We start from the raw sequence: 22,857 nt of genomic DNA, 5'->3' as shown, positions 1-22,857 counted from the left end.
GGCTTGGGCACTGGTGGGGGCACACCTGCGTCCCTGGGGGGCTGCTGGGTTGTGTGGTACGCCCCTGCAGTGGACTGGGTCGCTGCCCTCACTGGGCTCCTCGCTCTACTCTGACCTTCTGATGTCCTATGTTGTTCCCCTCATCTGTCTCCTCCTCCCATCTTGTCACGTCCTTTCCCCTCACACCTCAACTCCCCGTCCCTCCCTTCTTTCACCATTTCTACTCCCCTCTGCTCATCTCTGTTGGTACTGTCCTCTTCCATCCTTATTTCTCCCTCACCTAGCAACCCAGCTTCTTTGGTGTCAGGTCCTATTAGCCAGACCTTGACATAGTACCACCACCACAGTGAATCTGGGAGCAGCCCTCCTCTCCTCCACACTACCAGGCCGTCTCTGTTCACTGAATTCATCATCTCCCTGTGCCCTTCTTCCCCTTAACATCAAAGGGGGGGGACAGTGCCAAGAACCCATGGGCACCAAAGGCCTTGCCTTGTTTTCTGCCCTTTTGTATTATACTCATAGTGACCAATGCTCTATTATTCACTGTGAGTGTAATACAAGAAAAATGAAATCCATTAGTTTAAAAGGGACCTTCACTGGTAGCTCAGGTAATTAAAAAAATTATTGTAAATGTATGTGTTTGTAGGTGAGAGTGTTTCAGAGAAAGTGCATGTGTGAGCATGGCTGTCTCTTTGTATGTGTATGCATGTGTGTGTGTGACTGAAAGAGAGTGAGAATCAGGGACAGTTAGTGAGTGAGAATGAGTAAGATTTGGTGTCAGGAAGTGAGCATCAGTAAGTCAGAGTGAGTTAGTGTAAGAATGGCTGCAAGTGAGTGAGAGTGAATGACTAAGAATGCATGTGAGGACGTGTTAGCAAGTGTGTGAGAGTAAATGTGGGTGATTATGTGTGAAAGTGAGTTACAGTGGGTATAACTAAGTCACAATGAGTGAGTCAAACAGGTGAAAATAAGTGAGAAAGAGTGAGTTAGAGTGGGTGTGAGTGAGAACGTATGAATGAGTGAGATTAACAGTGAAGGTGAATTAGTGTCACTGAATGAGTTGCAATGAGTGAGAGTGAAGTAGGGGGTTGTTAGAGTGACTCAAACTGAGAATTAAAGAGTAAGAATGAATGTGAGAGGAGGGTTAGCGAGGGTGAGTGAGAATAAGTGTGAATGATAATGAGTGACAGTGAGCGACTATAACAGAATGAGTGAGTCAAAGTGAGTAAAAATAAGTGAGGAGTGAGAGTAAGAGTGTATGTGAGTGGATGAGAAAGTATGAGTGAGTGAGATTAAAAGAGAATGTGAGTGTGAATAAATGAGTGAATGAGAGTGACGGAGAATAAGTGAGACTGAGTGAAGGAATGAGTGAAAGTGAGTGTGACTGAGTAAGAAAGTATGAGTGGGTAAGAGTAAGAATGCATGAGAGTGAAGGATTGCGAATGAATGATAATACATGTGTAAAAGTAAGAGTGAGTTTAAGAGAGTGAGTGAGAATGAACAAATGAGTAAGAATAAATCAGTGTGAGTAAGTGAGGATGAGTGTGAGTGAGTGAATGAATGCAAGTAAGCCTGAGTGAGAGTGTTATGCTAGCAAATCTGCCGTTGGCCTTGGCATATGGAAGGTAATGCGTGTCTAATAGAAGCACCCATGGCAAAATACTGGCACTGTCATACTGGAGGTAAATCATGACATAATAGTCACCCATGCTAAAATACGGATGCTGGCAGGCAAGAGGTCATTCGTGGTATACAGCGCACCTGTGTAAAAATACTGGCATATTTGAGGACATTCTTGGCATAGGAGGCACCCATGGCAAAATCCTGGCACTTGCACACTGGAGGTAATTTTTAACATAAGGATCACCCATGGTATATGGACAGCATTAATGACAGCATTCTGGCACTGGCGTATTTCACATAATTGTTGGCATGTGGGGTCACCCATGAACAAAATTCACATGGCGGCCCCCCATAGCACATTCTGTAAAAAATTGGATCAACTCCTGTGGTGAGTCATGTTTCATTGTCTTTCTACACCATGAAAGGGTTTGAACATTTAATGACTGCCCTTTCAGAGCCTGTGGCATTTTAGCAATATTATGTGAAAAGTGTACTTTATGATGCAAGATGTTATCCCATTTTTTCAAAAATGTCCCAGAACAAGAATCCTGGAGCTCCTCTCGAAGAGGTCTGTCTTACTTGCTTCTCTCACTAGCTACAGTTCGCGGAGGTATTACACCCCAGCACTTCCAAAGATCATGTCAGCACTCTAGTGTAGGTGGTATTTAAAAGACACTTGTCTGTGCTGTTTTGTTTTATTAATCATAGGTATTATGGAACTTCAGCAATGTCAATTATCAGAATGTCATCAGGGTTAAGCTTATGTGACATGACTTCCTAGAAAGAGTTAGGGTCGAAGGTCAGATGATGCCAATCCCTCTGATGTAATTACGGTCAAATGGTGCATGATGTCACTCTGCAACCCCTGCCATTTTGGCCAATCGATGTCCATAAACAATAGTGCAGCTGGTGCAGTGGCTCTGAACTAGGACCGGCTCTAGGGCGGTGCAACCAGTGCCACACCACTGGGTGCTGACTGCGGAGAGTGCCGTGTTTTCAAATATATTGTGGATGTAAAAGCACCAGTTGCAGCTTCTTTTTTTGGGCAAGGACAAAAATGTCACGATAACTCTGGTGATTAATGGGTCTGCTTGATAGAGATCAGAGTTTTGTCTGGAGGAAGTTTTGACTCGACATAAGGTAGTGCAGAGGGTTCATATGCCTGCTGCAAAGACCATGCATATCACAGAAGTGCCTATATCGTAAATTATTTAGTGGGTTACTGGTTTTTTTTGTCCAAGAGATCCTTTTTAGGTCTTGTGGCGTTAACCACACGAAAGCGTGGTCTTGCCAGAGACCTATAGTGAGCGACTCAGCTTTCCAGGAGACAAGAGCTGGCCACGCGCCTCTTCCAAAAGGCGATCGGAGCGGGCCGCACGCGAGAACGCGCACGCCGTGGCCATCTCCTGTCTCCTGGGAAGCTCCAACACACACACACACACAGACACACCTCCCCTGCACGCATGCGCACACACAGAGACACACACACGAGCACACATACACGCACGCACGCACACATACAGAGACGCGCACATACACGCACACACACATACAGAGACACCCCCCGCCGTCGCACACAAACACACACACAAGCGCACCAAACCCGTACGCCTGCCGAGCAGTAGCTAGCATTGCCCCCAAGAAGCATCGCGACGTGAAGAGGACTGACCCCCGCTGCTGTGCACTTCGCATCCCCCACCAGAAGGTACTGTTATTGTGTGCGATGTGCGCTGCGCTCCGGACCCGAAGTCCCTGAACGATCGTACACTGTGTGGCCGTACCTGGGAGACATCCCCATCCTGTCTCCCGGCCTTGGTACGAACCGCACGGCTCCAGTGCCCAGTACGCCTCGCCCCCCTTCCTCAGCTCCGTACGCTTCATACGCGAGATGCGTGAGGTTTAGCGGGCTGCTCTAGATTTACCGTACGAGACGAACTGAAGCGCTGCGAAGCGTACCAGCGTTAGCGAAAGGGGTCCACACGCGGCACACGGTACCTGGACCATTATCGGACCACAGTCTGTCCCTATATGTCATTTCGTGTAAACACTTGTCTTTGCCCTGCTTGCGTGTGCCTCTTCCCAGTACTGATGTGTTATGTACAGGCAATACATGCACTGCACGAGGAGAAGCAGGTACTGGGGCAGACAGGCAGGAAGTGTTCCATGTGATATTATTGCAGGTGTAATTTTGTAAGTGTGCGCATTCCCACATAGTACAACGCCCCGTATTTTTTCTGTACAGTGTGGTTCTGTACTTTACAGGTAGCAGCCTCTCTGTGTGTCCCCTTGTGTTCTGCAGGCCCTTTCCTGTATTCGCCTGTTTCCATATAATACTCTTGTGAAGTGTATGCCTCCACAGGCAGATCGAGGTGCTATGCATAAGAACTATATTGTGTGGTTCACTTAAAACCAGGTTAAAAATCATTGATGATGAGGCACATGTAGATGGAACAGTACCAAACAGAGCACATTACACGTATTTACAAAGTGGGGGTATCAGTTGATGGAATGGTTTGCCCACATTCGATTTTTGGTCACATTGTAAACCATGGTTAGAGTGTTAGTCCTAAAAAGTACATTTGAATATGGGTACCCTCAAACTGGTTTCGTCAATCGGGGTGGTATCGTGTGAATGCCTTTGTGCAAACAATGTTTATATACCAATTGCAAATTAAAGACAAAAAATTAATGCAAAGCATTGTCATTTACAATGCCAGTAACTCAAACTTTAATGCTGCGACACCTATTGCATTGCAAATGCTTGTTTACTTGCAGTTTCGAAGTTAAAATCCTAATATAGAACAGAGACCTATCAACTGTGGTCAAAGAACTGCATGCAAACGGCAAGGTATAGATTACATAGATTAGAGCATTGATATACCCCCAACCACCTCCCCCCCCCACACCCACAAGTCTTTCATTATCCTAATTTCGCAAAAATGGCGTATTTGGGTAGAAATCAATTCTTATTAGCAAACTGAACCCCTTACATAGTGGTAATTTTTAATTTCTGAGTTTGTGCTTCTCCAGACCTAGCACTCTTTACCTATACTGTCTACCAGTATGGACGACAGGTGACGCCTACACCTTGTAGTCCTCGGTCTTATGTAACATTGCCTATCCACCGATTCACACCCATATGATTTATTGTCTCTGTGTCATGTGTGTGCAATGTAAAGTGTCTGACACTCTACACTGGCATGAGTGGCGCTAAAACAAAAGAAATGCGTGAGAGAGAGAGTGGTTATGGACACTTAAGGCAGTGCTTTAAATGGGCCGGTACTCAGCGGTACGGAGTACCGGCACTTTTAAATGTTTGCCCCTAGAGTACCGGAACTTCTCCTAGGACAAGGAGAGTACCGGTACGCATGGTGGCCTTGCCTAGACACAGGTGGCGCTCCTTTCATTTTTTCGTGCCTCCGCAGCACTTTTCACGCTACCCGCTCTGGTTCTGCAATCCTGAGCTGAGATCGCACAGGAGCGCCAGAATAGAAGCTTTTGTCACCTGGGCACAGTAATCTTGCAGTGCTCCTCTGCAACTCCTCCAGCAGTGTGGGGCGGCTGGGTGTTTAGTTTATCCTTTGATCCTGCACAGTGGGAGTTTAGAGTCCACCATAAAACTAATGGACGAGGGAGAGGGGCGTATTCTTTAGGGCAGTACAGCATTTTAGCATGTCATTGCTTTAAAAGACTGTAAATGTTAGTTCATCAGCAATTTAAATCCCTCAAAGAAAAAAACTCTTTAAAGGCAACACAATTTTTTTTCTGGGTTCGGTGCATTTAAACCAGTGCTTAATTTGTAAAATAATAAGTGCCAGGGCCCTGATTAGAAGGCCGCTGCAGCCTGCACCACCCATCGCCCCTGTCAAAGCTACCAAAATAACTACTAACCATCTTTCTCGCCTACAAGTGCGACAGTTCAGATTATTCCATGTCCCAAAAGCTAAAGGAATAGCTAGGGATGTAGGTATTAGTCATTTTTAATGTATATTGTATTCATAAACAACTGTTGTTCTGCTTATCTCTAAATTAGATGTGCAGCCCCACCATGTGGTAGACTGTTATAAGTGCAGTGTTCACAATTAAGTGCTGGTGCTGAGCACTAGAAACTAATTAAGTGCTGGTGCTAAGCACCGGAAAACACCAGCTCAAATTAAGCACTGATTTAAACTGCTTCGTATGGGAAACCATGTTTATCCCAAATGTGACAGACAGCGTCATGGAATGGGGTTTAGACTTTCAGACAGTTCAAAATTTTAGCTGGTAACGCTTTTTGCATGCTGGGACTCGTAGTTCTTCTTTCTCATTATAAGTAAGGGTCTCTAAAAATTCCAACATGCAAAGCTTTAATGGCAAAATTCAGAGACGGTTTTGAACATACATTTATTATTATTAGGGTCATAACCGTAGGACAGATTCTTCAGATTTTTTTACTTTGCACTTGAATTTCTTGCGTATAAAGTTTGGAAAGGTTGAAAACATAGCCCCGCCCCTGGCTCCGCCCTAATCCCGCCCAACACTTCACGCCCCAGTCCACCGCTCCTTTTGGTGAGTACCTGCACTTATTTTTTTCCATTTAAATCACTGACTTAAGGAGAACTTTTATAGGGTGGTAGGGAGAGAATCCGTAGCGAAGGAGGTCATGGGGCGCCAAAGACAGTCGCATTGGGGCCACCAGCGCCAAATTCCGCCCTGCTACTACCGGGGTGGGAGGGGCGCTTTTCACCTCAATTATTGATTGCTTTTTCTACAAAACCAGGCTATGGGGGCACTTGCTTGTATTTTGTGCCCACGGAGCCCTTCCTGCACTAATACTTGCTGCCTGTGAGAAAGCTGTCAGCCAAGTCCCTGAAACCGAATCGCGTGCGTGAGCTCTCACACTGCCTGGGGCAGAGAGGCCCGCCCCCTCACACTCTCCCCACCCACACTCTATATTTACTCTTCCTGCTGCTCTAGTTCAACCTTGTAGCTCTCGAGCTGTGCTACCCTCCTGCCATGTGTAGGGTGCGCCAACCGGTGCCAAGCCTTGCCAGGAAGTTCCAATCCATGCCATAGCCAGTCGTGTCGAGCAGCGCTGTGCCAAGGGCGTAAAAACGCGCAGCCAAATCGTGCTTCACCAGCCGGTGCAGTGCCACCAGAGTGTTGACTTCGCGGAGCTGTGGCGCGCTCGTCCTCTGGCACCAGGCCACCTCGCCCTCCACTGAAGAGGCCCGGAAAGTCCGGGATAGTTCTGCGGGAAGGGGAAGTCACACGAGGGGAAGTTATGTCACTGCTGTCACCGGTTCTGTCGGGCGAATTTAGATAACCACCGAGGCCACCGGGCGAGACCGACCAAAGGGCGCCGCGGGTGCAGCGGGCGGAATGGTAAATTCTTTTTTTTCTTTTAAACTTGTTGGCAGTAAGAGGTTATTTGTAAATACCATGTGGTTTCGGATAAGTGAAAGAGCAGGTTTAGAACTGTGTCAACCGGTTTCTTCACACAGCACACAAACACTAGACAGATCTCTTGGTTGCTGGGTGACGGGATGTGTGTGAATCTGCTGCTTGGCTTGAACTCTGTATTGTATTTGCTTGTGTGTGAGGAACATTTGTCCCGCTTCTCGGACCTGTTGTATGTGTCAAGGAAGCGTGCACCCTGTTTCTGGCGTTCTATCTATTTTGTGTGAGAGCGAGGTTTGCGCCGCTAGTAACTATCATTGAAGAGCAGGTGCAGTGGCACCGGGACCCAAGGGTGTGCGGGGTCCGACAGTGCGTATACTCTGTTTACTACGAACCCGGGGGCAGAGGGGTATTTTTGCCTTGCTTGCTTGCATTTCGGTCCGTTGCACCCTTGCGCACCACAGGCTGGCTATCAATTTGTTTAGCGCTTGCTTCGCCTCAAGTGTGAGTTTCCAGATTATCCTGACCGGCTGTATTTTTTACAAACAAGCCCCTAAAATGTCTACACTTTAAGGCACCAGCCACAACATCCGACTCCAATTGCAAGGGAACATTGGCAGCCTGACCTTTGGTGGAGACCAGATGCCTCCCTAAGCTGTTCCAAGGAAACAACTCTAAAGTCACAAGAGACTTTAGCAAAGATTCGCATTTGCCCGGGAACTCCTTTGCGGTTGGAGATCCGCAGTTTCCTTTTTGATGGTGGATTTGTTGGGGTTTGGTTTGCCACAATATTGACCCAGGCACAACGAGGTAACTTTACTGAACTCCGCTCAGGGCTGCAGTGGGACGAGGAAGATGAGTTCAAACCATGAAAGGCGCCCTTGTGGCAGAGGTGTTTGGGACCCATATTTCACAGAGGAAGGCAGCAGCAAATAACCTATAAAAAATCTATCTAAAATGGAGAGGTTCAGTGGATAGCCATATCAGTGGGACCCTTTGATTCCCATGTTTCCTCTACTTTATCTAAGGGAGACCCCGCAGTCGGGCGGAGATCTCCACAAGGTAAAATATATAGAAAAAATAAGAAAATATTCAACTCGAAACTAAATAATAAAAAAAGGTTTGTTAAATTTTAATATCAATGCATTTTTATATTTTTGCCTGAAATGTAGAATCAAATAAAAACAAATGCCACGGCACCATTAAATTAAATATGAATTACAACTTTATTTAATGGACACATGTTAAAATAAATTAAAATTCGTTTTTTGAAGTTCAAATTATAAAATGAATTTCCACTTGAAGAAAAAAAAGATTTTTACTATACATTAATGATTATTAAAAGTGATGTATAGAAGTATTTACAATTAATGTAATCATGTAAATATGTTTAATAAAATGTAATGTTACATTATACTTTACATTTCAATATTTTATAATTAAATAATAAGTATTATGTTTAAGTGCTTTTTAACATTAAGTTATATATAATTATTTAACATTAAATTATATATATATATATATATATATATATATATATATATATATTTAAAATCTAATTTAATTTAACATTATTTGCTATGGGTTCTTATATTAAGTCCCTATCTCCGTTATATTCTATTGTGGGATGTTGCATTACCATTGGTTGGCCATGTGTAGTGCTGGACTTACTACAAATGTGTAAGTTACACATGTCAGTTACTATGGGGCGGGTGCGCGTGTGAGATACGGGAGGATGGGGGAATGCTCAGAACTGTTCTCTATCAAAAGAGGAGTAAGGCAGGGGTGCATACTTGCACCCTTGCTCTTTACTCTATATATAAACCCGGTTGGACTCGTGCTCTCTGAACATTATTTTGATTACCCCACAATAAAAGGGAACCCTATCCCCATACTTCTTTATGCCGACGATGCGGCAATTCTTTCACAGACAAAAGTTTGCTTACAAAAAGCGGTTCAACAATTTTCTGATTTCATGCAAACAAGGGGTCTCCAGGTAAATGTCTCAAAGACTTTCACTATGTCCTGCGGCCCAAAGAAACGTAGAACACCCTGTTTAATTACGCTGGACAACAGGCGGTTGGAGTTTGCAGACACCTTTTGCTATCTGGGGGTTCATTTCGAGAGAACGGGCTCATGGAAACCAGCGGTAAACGCCAGGGCTTTGGCATTTTCCAGAGCCACAGGCGCCCTGACAAACTTTGCCAAAAAACTGGGGGGTAGACCAATAAGGTAGCTGACGCAGATCTTTAAGGCCAAATGTGTCTCGACCGGCACCTACGGTGCGGGTATCTGGGGGATGGAAACAGTTGAAAACCTACAACGAATTGAGAATCGGTTTTTACGATTTTTATTGGCCGTTCCAAAGTCCACTTCAACATATGTGATGCACACGGAAGTGGCCCTCCAGTATGTATCGGACATTATTAAATTTGCCCCGGTTCTACTGTGGCATAATGTTTGGACTAACCCTTGCACGTCCCTCAACAGAGAGATAATAGAAGACTTCTTGGCATGTGACGGAGCCCCCAATATTAAATGGTTTTCTTATGTTAAAAACCTGTTGCATTAAATTGGATACCCAGAATTTTTCTCTAAGCCAGATAGCATGGACTCCATCTCAAGGTCTGCTATAAAAAAGTCCCTCCGAGAATATTTTGAAAACAAAAGATGGCAGGAAGAAAGACACAAGAAAACTGTTGCGGATCACGATTCAATAACAGCACACGTGGGTATCCAGTTCTACCTTGTGATTGAGCAGCCGTTATATCACCGCATGCGTTTGACCTATTTTCGTCTGGAAACGTTTTTTAGATTTGTAACTTTACCACAGTGCAATGACTGGTCAAGGGAAAAAAGAACTTGCCCCTGCGACAATGTGTCCATACAATCAAATATACATTGCATTCTCTTTTGCTCTTTTTATATCCTTCCAAGGAGGAAACTGCTGAAACCTCTCCTTGTTGCCTGGGGTCTAAGGTCATGTAGAGGGGCATATGACAAATTAAGAATGCTAGATGATGATTGCACCATTTATACTGTTTCCTCTTTCTTGAGAGCAATTGTGAGTTACAGGAAATCAATCCAAATTGAAACTTGATGAATTATTTGCAAACACTAAATGTTTTTTAATAGTACCAAATTTTCCTTTTAAAGAATTTTTACAACAGTTTTATCTTACCCTCTTTTAACTGTGTATGTAAAATGATCTGAATGTATAATGATTTTTACTGTTGTTTCTTAAATGTGATGGAACCTGTACGCTTTTATGAATTTGTATAAACAATTCGAATAAAGCTTTTTGAAATGAAAAAAAAATGTCAGTTACTACAAAAGTGTAAATTACTACAAAAGTGTATGTTACACGTGTAGATTACCACAAAAGTATAAGTCTCTCACGTAAGTTACTACAAAAGTGTACGGTACCACAAAAGTGCAGATTGGGCATATCACTTTGTAGTCAGTTTGAAGAACTACTCTAGTAGTGCAGTTTGTGAATCAGACCCAGAATGTGCAAAACATTTTGGCACCGCAGGCTCACAGTTCCCACTGGACAGTAACCACTATTGGGTGTTATTACCATTGATTAATTTGTGCCAGTGGTTGCAGGTGGTGGACCTCAGCACTAATTTGAGGTTTGGAGTTATTTTTCATCATCAGGCTTTGACCCAGATAAAAAGAGTCAGAGCACGGAGAACGAAGGAGGAGGACAAAGACAGGAAAACAATGATGAAAGGAGAATCAGGGATAAAAAGAGCCTGCAGGAATGGGATAAATAGACAGGAAACAGGGTGGTAGCAGAAAGAGACATAGGTCGAATGAAGGCTAGACATCCTTGGTCTTCAGGAAGCCTGGTGTTCAACTACAAACAGCAGACTCCTGAGAAAATGTACAGCCCACTTCACTTGTTGTTTTGTTCTTTTTAAACAGATTAAACTCATGTTTTATTTATAATGTAAATGAGTTTGTAGCCCTGATCCTACAGTAAGCCTTCAATGTTTGTTCACCCTACCCTGGGTGAGTCAACACTCAGGGCTATTTGGCATCCAATGGGCAGTACAGTTGTGCCCTAGACCACAGGACAATGAAGTAACAGAATATGCTTGTCAGAATCTCACTTGATATAAATATTGTGTACTAAATATTTTCTATAAAAATATTGTCTTATTGGAGTTAATAATTGAGAATCTACTTTAATTGGGGGATATCTTTGTACATAAAATTTAGAGCAAAATATTTATGACAGACAATATTTCTAAACATGATATTCTGAAATTCAGCCTCTGGGTTGTCAGTTGAGAATAGCAGTTACTTGGCGAGAAATGGCACATAATAACCACTTACTACGTTAGTAGCTGGAGAAAAAGGCTGAGTCAGGTGAAATGATATTCTGTGTTTATCGAACATTGTACTTCTGACCTGTGCTGTTTCTGTTATATTGATAAAGGGAGGTCATTCCTCTTTCCTCATATAAAATGATGATACAGCTTTGCTTTTTAACATTATATGTGTGGCTCCTAAAAACAACAATGTATGTGAGCAAGGCAACTGGGATCGCCGAAACGCGCCTTACGAGTTGCACTGATGAAAGAATAAAGAACTTTGCATTGCACCAGCAACCAGCGTATAAAAGTGTATGTTTCTCCTGATGGTGCTCGATACAGCATTTGGAGTTTTACCTGATATATATATATTTCGAGCCTCCTGGCTCTTGTTCACAGGCTTTGCTGGCAAACCGGAAACCATAATTTTCGGCATTTTAACAGGTAACTTCCTCTTGGCGCCGTGCACTCTGGTCATTGAAGTGCCTGTAATGAGAGAACCTTTTGGTAGGTCGTTTCGTTTGTCAGAAATGTTATTCATCAATGTTATGGCCCTCCAGTGGGCCTCCAAACACGCCTGCACAGTCCATTATTTGTCCCCTGTGGCCACACTGAGGCACGAACAGTTCTTCGCCCCAGCAGCACCTTACCAAACTTTTCACAAGGCGGTGCGCTTTCACTGCGGGACGGACGTTAATTATCCATACACATGTTGTCCAGAGACGAAAGCGCAACTCCACAGAAGATTAAAGACACAGCTTTATTGATTGCAGGAGCATGACTGTGCACTCATGTTCGAAATTCAAAGTGGCTCTTGTTCACAGGCTTTGCTGGCAAACCGGAAACCATCATTTTCGGCATTTTAACAGGTAACTTCCTCTTGGCGCCGTGCACTCTGGTCATTGAAGTGCCTGTAATGAGAAAACCTTTTGGTAGGCCGTTCCGTTTGTCAGAAATGTTATTCATCAATGTTATGGCCCTCCAGTGGGCCTCCGGAGGATGTTAATTCAGAAATGGGAGAACTACGAGTCCCAGAATGCCAATTTGACCCACCAGAGGGTGTGACCTACCACAGGATGTTAAAAGATGTAAATAATTAGGTGACTCGTTTTCCATTTCTTTTCGCCCATTGACACTGCATGAAGCCCGTGAAAAAGGAGCAGGAGCTCTGAAACGCGTTGGGCCATTGAACTATTTTATGAGCACAGAGATGTCCGATTTTTAATGAATAAAGGATGCTGTTAAAACAAACAGGATTCGCCTGTTCTTCAAGTGCGTCTTCGCAGGAGGACACTTTTGTTTTGAATATATATATATATATATATATATATATATATATATATATATATACACACAAAGCATGCTCTTCAGACTTCCTTCTCGGCGAAAAGAGAGAGACGGACCCAAACGGATAAGGCAGGAAAATGTTTTTATTCTCTTCCTCTGCGATGCGTTTCGAGCATGCTGTGCTCTTGATTTTATTTATTTATTTATATATATATATATATACCCGCTACCCAAACCAACCAAGAGACAGAAAGAAGGGGACAGAAGGTTGCCAAAATGTGAACTATGAAGCGTTTTCCTCATTAGCGCTGGGTTACCTGCACGTTGCAGCATGGGACTGGTAGTCCCTGGAATCGGCACAAACAGAATTAATCAAGCGCAGCTGATGCTCCCCGCCACTGGGAAGGAGGAGCTTAAATACGACCTGAGCAATGAGAAGCGAACATTTAGATAAAGGCATCTGAAGAAGGCACATAGCTGAAACCGGTAATGCCCGTAAATCTGAATAAAGGTACCTTCTAAAGCCCCGCAGTGTCCTTTGGTTCTTCGACCGTTTGGAGGAGAGACTGACTTGATGTTTGGCACGCTACCCATGGTGTGCACAAAGGACCCTTTCGGGAAGAGGTCGCGATACATGGTACAATTCCTTCTATGTTAGCTGAGGTATTGGATTATTTCATGACCCGCTACCCAAACCAACCAAGAGACAAGAAGCTGCTGTAGTACAGCGGACCGAGATTTATTGGTGAGTCGCTGTCACTGAATTTGCATCTCCATCCTGTCCTTGGAAGGTGGGCAGCAGAAAGAAGGGACAGAAGGTTGCCAAAATGTGAACTATGAAGCGTTATCCTCATTAGTGCTGGGTTACCTGCACGTTGCAGCATGGGACTGGTAGTCCCTGGAATCTGCACAAACAGAATTAATCAAGCGCAGCTGATGCTCCCCGCCACTGGGAAGGAGGAGCTTAAATACGACCTGAGCAATGAGAAGCGAACATTTAGATAAAGCCATCTGAAGAAGGCACATAGCTGAAACCGGTCATGCCCGTCAATCTGAATAAAGGTACCTTCTAAAGCCCCGCAGTGTCCTTTGGTTCTTCGACCGTTTGGAGGAGAGCCTGACTTTATATATATATATATATATATATATATATATATATATATATAATCTATCATCGGGAGCACAGTGAACCAACTAAAACTGAGAATACTTCAACATCTAAGGGCGATAAAGAACAAGGACCCTGGCTACCCGATGGCCACACATTTTGCTCAATATCATCAAAGTAATCCCGCCCTTCTAAAATACTCGGGGATTAAGATGTGTAAAATCCCGGAACGAGGCGGAGATCAGTTGTTACAATTAAGACGCCTGGAGTCTAGAATGATACTGAGCATGGGAACAGAGGTACCATTCGGCCATAATTTGGACGCAGAACTGCATGTACATTTGTAAATGGGTATAGAAAAAACGAATGACATTATAGGAGTGGAATCCTTCACTTCAGGACTGTATGATAATTCATACACTAAGGAAATGTATGATGTTGGACTAAGTACATACTTGAAACCATCATATAATCAGGAACCGGAGAAATCAATCAGATCATATAATGTGAAAATTGAATAAAGTACAATGATTGATTAAGGAGGATGAGAATTAAAAAGGCAATGAATATTGAAAAAGCACAACGAAGAAAGGAATTGGTTAGATAAAGTACTTTACAGAAATTATGTTCTTATTGCAAATGGTGATGGATGATTTAGAGATGTATATAATTGTAAATAATAGGTTGAACACAGATCACAAATTTATATACTATGCATTATCTAGAAACATCAACGTTTTGTTTTACACTTCATATTTTTTTTAAAAATGCAATGGACATCATTCTTTTTCTTCTTTGTTGTCACTTAGTTGAATGTTGTAGATAATTAATATCTACAAATATTGTTTTTGGAAACTATTCCTTCCCTCCCTTCTTTACTTCGTTTTACTTTGTTTTCCTTATACAGGTTAGTGGGAGTACTTTACTGAAATAATTGAAATTTAATATCAAATCACTGTATACAGAAGGAACTTGATCTGATTGTTAATACTTTATTTGTTATTGGTATAGGGTTACCTTTGTACTTTACGCAAATTGTATATATTCATGCAAAATTATTCCTAGTATGTACTAGCCATATATCGACTATGCAGGGTTGGTGGTCTAGATGACCATGGAAATAGTAGAGGGTACTTACACATATCATTATATTTAAGTAAGGTCTAGACCAAAGGACTTTATGGTCCAGTTGAAGGCAGGAGCCGAAACGCGTAGACCGTCTATTTGATACACTTTCTTTTTGCACATGGTGTGTAAATAAAAATCGTGAAGAAACCATCTGTTGCAGTGCCGTGTCTTTGTCTACGAACTTGTAGAAAGAAGAAGCTGTGATAAAATATATATATATATATATATATATATATATATATAATTTTGTCTATGTATATACTAGCAGCCCGTCCCGACGTTGTCCGGGTATCCCCGCTGTTACGCTGACTCTCCTCAGCCTCTTGAGAGTTCGGTGAGTGATAGCGTGCACGCGATGCTGCGCGTGTGTGAAAGAGCAGCCTGTTGATTTTTTTTTAACCCCGCTGGTACGCTGACTCACCTCAGCCCCCGCCTGAGCACCGTAGACGCTACGCGTGTGTGAAAGAGCAGCCTGTTTATTTTTTTTTTATCCCCGCTGGTACGCTGACTCTCCTCAGCCCCCGCCTGAGCACCGCTGGTACGCTGACTCACCTCAGTCCCCGCTTGAGCACCGTAGCAATATGTTATGGTGTGTGGTGGCTCCAGAACGCATCCAGAATTTCCGGCCCATTTTCCACGAATGCCGCGCGAATGCCTTGCCCATCGCTGTATGCCCACGCCCCCGGCAGAACGCACACGCCCACAAGGAAGTAGTGTGAAGGCTTTGTTTTTCCATGAATGCCGCGCGCTTGCCTTGCCCATCGCTGTATGGCCACGCCCCTGGCAGAACGCCCACACCCACAAGAAAGTAGTGTGAAGGCTTTGTTTTTCTGAATGCCGTTTTAATGTCCGAATCCCGTGCCCATTGCTGCATGCACATGCCCCCAGCACAATGCCCCGAGCAGAACGCCCACGCCCACAAGGGACTACTTTGCCCCTAAGGTTCTTTTACCCTTCTAATGTATATGGTGGGCAGCTGTATAGCCTATGTCCATCTGCTGCAACTGTCCTTTCCAATACTGTATTGGGTGTTGTGATTGGTGCTGTGGTTCCTGAGATTACCCGCCTCAAAGGTTTGGGCTCTCTCTTTATAATATTAGTGTGTGTATATATATATATATATATATATATATATATATATATATATATTTTTATTGAAGCCTCAAACTCTGCAGGACAGCTTCGGATATGGTTAATGAGTGTCCTGTGAGAGTCAATCAAAGCCCAAAAATAGAAGATAAAACGAAGCCCAACTCTATGAAGCACCAGTGTTTATTCAATAACAGAATGGTAGCATTTTCTGATTCGTTTTTCGGCTGTAACATCAGGCTTGTTCACAGCTGAGCCAGTTAAGGAGGCAAGATTATGCACGCCTTAAAAGCAAGAAATTACAATATTTTAAAATGTTCATACAATTCCCAGAATTCACTCGTAATGTAATCGAATACTCTTCAACTGATATGTCAATAAACATCTTCCTTAATAGCTTCAAACACAATCTTTCACTTGTTCAAGTGTACTTTGTTTTTCTAATAGCCATGTGTATTTCAAAATAAGTTAAATTATCTATTTCTTTTAAATATTGCCATTATTGCTCAACAAATTTGTGGCCACACGCCGATTGGTGCCTTTTGCAAAATACAATTGGTTCAGAATCGGCAAGTGGAGTCATTACTTCTCCTGTCTCGCCTTCATGACGATAATACTAAGAATATTCATACTACCGGAATGGGGAGAACATCAACCCGAACTAAGACTTATTGACTTGCTATTGGCTGTAGCGTTTCAACAGATTTAAAAGAATTGGAAAGACTCTTCTAAATTATCTTATTTAGCATGGTGGTATACGCTATGCCATTACCATCGTTTAGATACAGCCCTTGTTCACCCTATTTCTTTAGCTACAAAAAGATTACACCTCTGGTCTCCTATCATGCACTTTCTGAATAAAACAGCAAAGAATACTTCTTCGCCAGCTCCTTCAATGCAAGAAGTCACCAAGCCTCCCTGACTTCCTACTGTTTGTTTTTACATAATTGTGCTCAATTTATCACTTTCTATTACACCCTTTCAATTGTATATTTTTTTGACATTTACTATCATTTACAATATTTATGAACCTTTGAATGTCTTTATACCATTCCTTAAGTTATATTATTATTACCTTGAAGATTGTTATATATCAATAGTATTCTTAAATATCCTTTTCTGTTTACTATGCATTGGTAAATGATTGCCTGTATGAAGTATTGTTTTTGTACTTTCTAAATAAACCTTTACTTGAATAAAAAAAAAAAGAATATTCATACTGTCGTATGAAAAGCGATCGAGTCATGCTCCCCAATTTGTCAAAGAGTATGTCGTTACATTACAAATGCATTCTGGGAATCGTATGAACATGTTAATATATATATATATAGCTAGATAGATATTCTTTGTAAACTTTGGTTTTCTCAGTGAATGTATAATTATATATATACATTCACTGAGAATACCAAAGGTTACAGGGACGTTACTGTTAGGCTCAGACTCACTTGAACAAAACCATAGAAAACCATAGAAATTCAGCAGTTATAGTTACCTGAGTTAACTATAACTTACATGCCCCCAATGCACTGCACTAATGACATCACTGATGACATCTCAAATAACATCACTGGTTACATCATCCCGTGAGTGTAAGTGTTTTGTAAACATTTCTGAGACTTAAAAATGTATAATAAGCTACAGCATAAGTTAATTAGTCATACTATTTTTTCTTATCCGAGTGGCTGTGTGACTGTATCGGTGTGTGAGTGGATGTCTGAGTGGCTGTAGGGTGTGTGAGTGCTGTACGGAGGTGTTAGTGGGTATGAATGTAGCTGTATGGGTGAGGTAGTGGTGGTGTCAGTGGCTGCATAGGTGTGTGAGTGGCTGTATGGGTGACTGGCTGTCTGGGTGAATGAATAGCTGTTTGAATGTGTGTATAGGTAAGTGAGTGGGTGTGAATGGCTATATGGGAGAGTGAATCTATGTGTAAGTGGCTGAAAGGGTGAGTGGGTGTATGAGTGGTTTGTATGGATGTGTGAATGGGTATGTAAATGGTTCTGTGGGTGCGAGTAGTTGTATGGGTGAATAAGTGGCTATGTCAGTGGTTGTATGGGTAAGTGAGTGGGCATGTTAGTAGCTGTATTGGTGAGTGAGTGGCAGCTTGAGTGGCTAAATGGGTGAGTGTGTGAGTACCTTCATGGGTGAGTGAGTGGCGGTCTGTGTTTCTGTGTGGGTGTGTAAGTGCTGTAAGGGTGTATGAGTGGATGTGTAAGTTTCTGTATGTCTGTATGACTGTGTGTGTGAGTGGCTGTATTGGTGAGTGAGTGGGCGCATACGTGGCTGTATGGGTGAGTTTGAAGATGTGTGAATGGCTGTATGAGTGAGTGGATGTGTGAGTGGCTCTATGGATGAGTGTTTGGTTGTGTGCATACTGGTGTGGGTCTGTGAATGAGTATGAGAGGGGTTGTGTGGCAGTGAGAGTGGGTGCATGAGAGGTTCTATGGGGGTGTAAGTGGGTGTCTGAGTGGTTCTGTTGATGATATCATCAGGGAAATCATTTGAGATGTCACTGACCATGTCATGAGTGGTTTAATATGTGAGGTCATACGCGGTGCATTGCAGGGGTGTAAGTTATAGTTAGCTCCGGTAACTATAACTGCTGAATTTCATTGGTTTTCCACAAGTGAAATCTGAGTCTAACTATAACGTCCCTGTAACCTTTGGTTTTTTTTTTGTGAATTTCTAAGGTTTTTTTAATTCTATTGCCCAACTATAATGGCCCTGTAACCTTTGGTTTTTAAAGTGAATTTGTATAATTTTTTTATATTACTTTGTGTGTTTGCAGAGTCGTGGAGAGAGGGGGCTGGTCTCTGACCAGCTCTCAGCAATTCCACTGTGTGGGACTTACTGGTTAACAGAAGGGGTTCTTAGCCCCAAGGACCTTCACCACCCAAGGGGACTTCAATCCCCAACAAGCTGTTTGCCCCTTTGTTGACTGGTTGTGGAAGGGGACAGGGCCCCTGGCAACTTCCCCGGAGCTGGCCATAAAAAAAATCTGCAATAGGGAAGGGGGTCCATGCGGCCCCCATCTCCTGGGGCACAGTCTATTTGTAATAGGGGAGGGAGTCACACAGACCCCCTCACAGGGCCAATTTTGGCCCCAGGGACCCCAGCCCCTAGGCCAAGCCAGGTCTCCTGATCCCCGGGCCCAGGGGAGTCTGCAATACCCCATCTCTTTATAAGTATTACGGCCGCATGCCCCCTGGACCAGGTCCACCCGAGGGCTTAATAACAGAGAAGCGTGGGAAGCTGCTCTTCTCTTTTTTTTTTTCTTTTTGCAGGAGCCACAGCTGCTTCAAATAGATTTTTTTTTCCCAAAACATTTTGGCCCTGACGGGGTCTCTCTGGGACCACACCAAAGAGGCATAGGGGGCCCCCTTCTCTTTATTTTGTTTTACGTTTTTTGTGGGACCCAGCTCAATCCGATTCCCAAGATGCCTGCCAACACTTCTTGGTTTGAAGTGTTGGCAGCCAATCAGATCTCAGATTGATATCGAGAGGGGTCGCAGAGCCTTTGCGTCTCTATATATACAAATTTGTATTTCGGGTAATATCTGTAAGACTACTGAACGGATTTACCCCAAATCACAAGGCACTTCCCTGGACCAATATCTACCTTTCTGCTAAATTTAGTGTAATTCCATTAAGCAGTTCGGACTGTAGCTGTGTCTAAAGTTCTTATGTGAAGGAACATACAGAAACCGTGTTTTGTGACACCCACCCCACCCTCCCCCTGTTTTCTCGGCCCCGCGTGATGGAACACCACAAAACCTCTTTTAAAATGTTTGTGAGGCTTAGTCAAACGGCACCAAAGTTATCAGCCAAAAAAAAACGCTTTTCCTAAGGAAACTAGTTCCTAGCTATAACTACCTACAATATATATGAATCCTCTTTGCCAGCTACAGCTGGCAGTGCTAGCTCTTTCTTTCAACGAAGAGGATTCCTAATTTGTTTAAAAAGAGCCCGCTGGAGGCGTGTCCAAGATGGCGGACGAATAGGACACGCTTTTCGTCCCTCCGACACAGCACTTGCCTTAGCTTTGGCCAGCACCTGTCCGAGCCCTACCAAGACGGATCCGTCCAGTGGCGTCGGCTCCGGGGCCCGTTGGGAGCTTTATCTGGTGCTGCTTGCGGGGCCTCACAGCTTCACCGGAGGAGAGATCGGCCCCTGCGCGTGGTCGGACTACTGAAGCCGGGGCCTTGCGTGGTTGGCTGTGGAGACTGCAGGCCCCCCCTCACTGCCACAACAGCGGCGACCGCTGCCTGGGGCTCCAGGACCCCATCGGGAGACGCGACTGGCATCCCTGCCGCCTGCACTTGCCTGGACGGCTCCGCTGCTGCCCCTGGGCTGTGCCGACGGCCCGGTGTTCTCGACCGGCCGGCGCCTGCTTCCACTTGAGGCCAGGGATTGGCGAGCGGACCGGGCTTGACCTTGCTGCCCCGCGCCGCCCTTGTGCACGGCTGCTGAACGGCACACGGGAGTCTTGCTGCTGAGGCCGGAGCCTCCCCCTGACACCTCCTAAGGACTTTCGGGTAGCCCGGGACGTGGGAGCGGAGCTCGCGCTCCGTCCGAGGCGGCCCTGAGGAGCCGGAGCACGGAGAGGGGGCTGCATGCCCGCACAGATCGTCGAGACCGCCTGCAACCTGGAGAGACCGCCTACTGGGAGGTGAGCCTGAGCGCTATACCGGGGGTCCCGCGCGGGCTCGTCGGGGACCGGAGTGACTAAGATGGTCACCCGTAGCCGCTGCACCCGGCGGTCCAGCTTGCTACGCTACTAGAGCCCGGGGATCTTTGGCCTACTACCCCTTCCACTGCCTGGTGCCAGCTCTGGTTCTTTATTCCTCTCCCCGGGGCCTCTGACATTGCCGTGGGCACTGTGGATGGACTTCTCTCCCCCCTTGGCACACTATCTTCGGGGCACCAATACTTTGGCCTGCTGCGGTGCCACCCCCGGCGTTCTCCCCCTGCTGACGCCCCGCCGGGCGGGTTTGTTGGCCCTCGGCGGTATCAGCGGAGAGTGTACAACGAAGCTGGGTTGGGGACCCCCTCCCTTGGACCCGCGACTTGCAGATTCACACAAGGTTTGCCGTTCCATCTCTGGGGCCTGCTCAGGACTGCGCAGCTTACGGGGCCTCTGAGTAGCCGCTGCATCGCCCATTGGACGCCACGTGATTGCCCTGACGCCCCTGCTGGGGTGGTGGCTCCGACGAGTTGGGGCCATGTCCAACAGGCCGCCGCGTAAAGAAAAGCCGGGCAAAGACGCCCCGCCAAGGAGCTCCCAGCCGCCGGCATCGCCCGGTCCCAGCGCTTCGCCCAAACCCAGGGACGATGAAGCACCCGCCACTAAAGCTTTCATGCTGGAACTGTTCTCCGCCATTAAGGAGGACATCTCGGAGCTCCGCTCCCAACTCACCTCGGACCTCCGCGAGATGAGGAGGGATGTGGATGACATTGGAGAACGAGTGGCCACGCTGAAGGACCATGATTTGTGGATGGCTGACGAGGTGCACCAGCTCCAGCAGGACGTGCTCCGCCTCACGGAACAGAACTTAGACCTCCAGGTCCATGCGAGGACCTGGAAAACAGGTCCCGCCGAAATAACATCCGCATTCGAGCAGTGCCCTGGGATGGAGAAGCTGGAGACCTGCGGGGCTACGTGGAGGCCCTTTTCCTGCAGATCTTAGGAGAGGAGGATCTTCACGAAATCCGTATGGACAGAGTCCATAGAGTGGGCCTACCTAGAAGCGGTGGAGCTCCCCCTCCTGACATCCTCGTTTGCGTCCACGACTTCCAGCTGAAAGAACGCATACTTAGGAAAGCACGGGGGCTTCCTGCATTGCAATTTCGGGACCATCACCCTCAGCTTTTTCAGGACTTAGCGGCCTCGATGCTTCAGAAACGACGCGAGTTTTGACCAGTTACCTCCTTTCTGCGCGATCAAAATGTGGCCTACTCCTGGGGACATCCCTTCCGCCTCATCTTCAGATGGCAAAACAGGTTGGTTCAGCTTCGATCCCTGCAGGCTGCCAGGGACCTCCTGGGTTTGGACGACATGGCCCCCTCCCCGAGAGGAGGGAACTCCCCTTCAAGGCGGAGAAGACGCTCTCCCTCCTGGCACTGAGTGGGCGCTGCGTGTGCGGTGGGGAGGCCGGACCCCACTGCCAGCCGGCAGGAAAGGGGGGCAGCGGTCGCATCGGTGACCACGGTCACAGTGGCTTCGTCGCAGGGCAGCTCCGGAGCGGCCTGAATCCTGGACGGCTGAATAGTTCTTGTCGGAGGGACGCCTCCGAATCAGGTACCGTGGGTCCTTATGTACTTTTTGGGAAGACACCCCGGACCGGACCTCTGGGGAATCACTGACTATTCCCCAGGCCCTTTTTCCTTACGGGTGCCCAAACCCGTTCACCTTTTGGAACTGTTGTTTCCTCTGAACTGTTTGGAGAGACCTTCCTTTGATCCTCCCCACTGCTTCCCTCTGTTCTGTTGTTCTGTAAGGTGGTTTCGGGGACTGGGGGAGGGGATGTTTTGTGGGTGGGTCCTTGTGGGGGGTGGGGATGTTGGGGATTGGGGGGACAGTGGTGGTGACCGAGAAGTATGCATGCGGACGGATGCCTGTTGTTGGACTGCTGTGTCTCTATGGGGAGTGCTACCCCGCCACGACCCTTGGCTGCCTGGAGTGAGGGGAGTTGTGAGATTTCCTTGCAGTATACGCGCAGCGAGAGGGGAGGTCTTTCCTGTACCATGCCACTTAATATAGGTACGTGGAATGTGAAGGGTCTGAACTCCCCGCAAAAACGCCAGAAACTCTGGAAGTATGTGCAAGACCATCAACTGGATGCGGTGGGCCTCCAGGAGACCCACCTGGCGCGCAAGGACGAGCTACGCCTCAAACATAAGAATTTTCCCCTTATTTACAGATCA

General features: G+C 45.5%; 1 protein-coding gene across 1 annotated transcript in view; it reads left to right on the top strand.

The window, feature by feature from the left end:
- The first annotated feature begins 6,153 nt into the window (after positions 1 to 6,153).
- The window catches only part of VAMP5 (vesicle associated membrane protein 5), a 66,207-nt gene continuing 49,503 nt past the window's right edge, over positions 6,154 to 22,857 (top strand). The window contains exon 1 of the mRNA XM_078666883.1: positions 6,154 to 6,987. Coding sequence (XP_078523009.1) covers positions 6,985 to 6,987 — 3 coding nt within the window. The 5' untranslated portion in view covers positions 6,154 to 6,984. The remainder of the gene's footprint in view (positions 6,988 to 22,857) is intronic.

Source organism: Lissotriton helveticus, chromosome 11, assembly GCF_964261635.1.
Source record: "Lissotriton helveticus chromosome 11, aLisHel1.1, whole genome shotgun sequence".
Lineage (NCBI taxonomy): Eukaryota > Metazoa > Chordata > Amphibia > Caudata > Salamandridae > Lissotriton > Lissotriton helveticus.
Note: the sequence above shows the minus strand (reverse complement) of the source record. Positions and strands in the feature narration are given on the sequence as shown.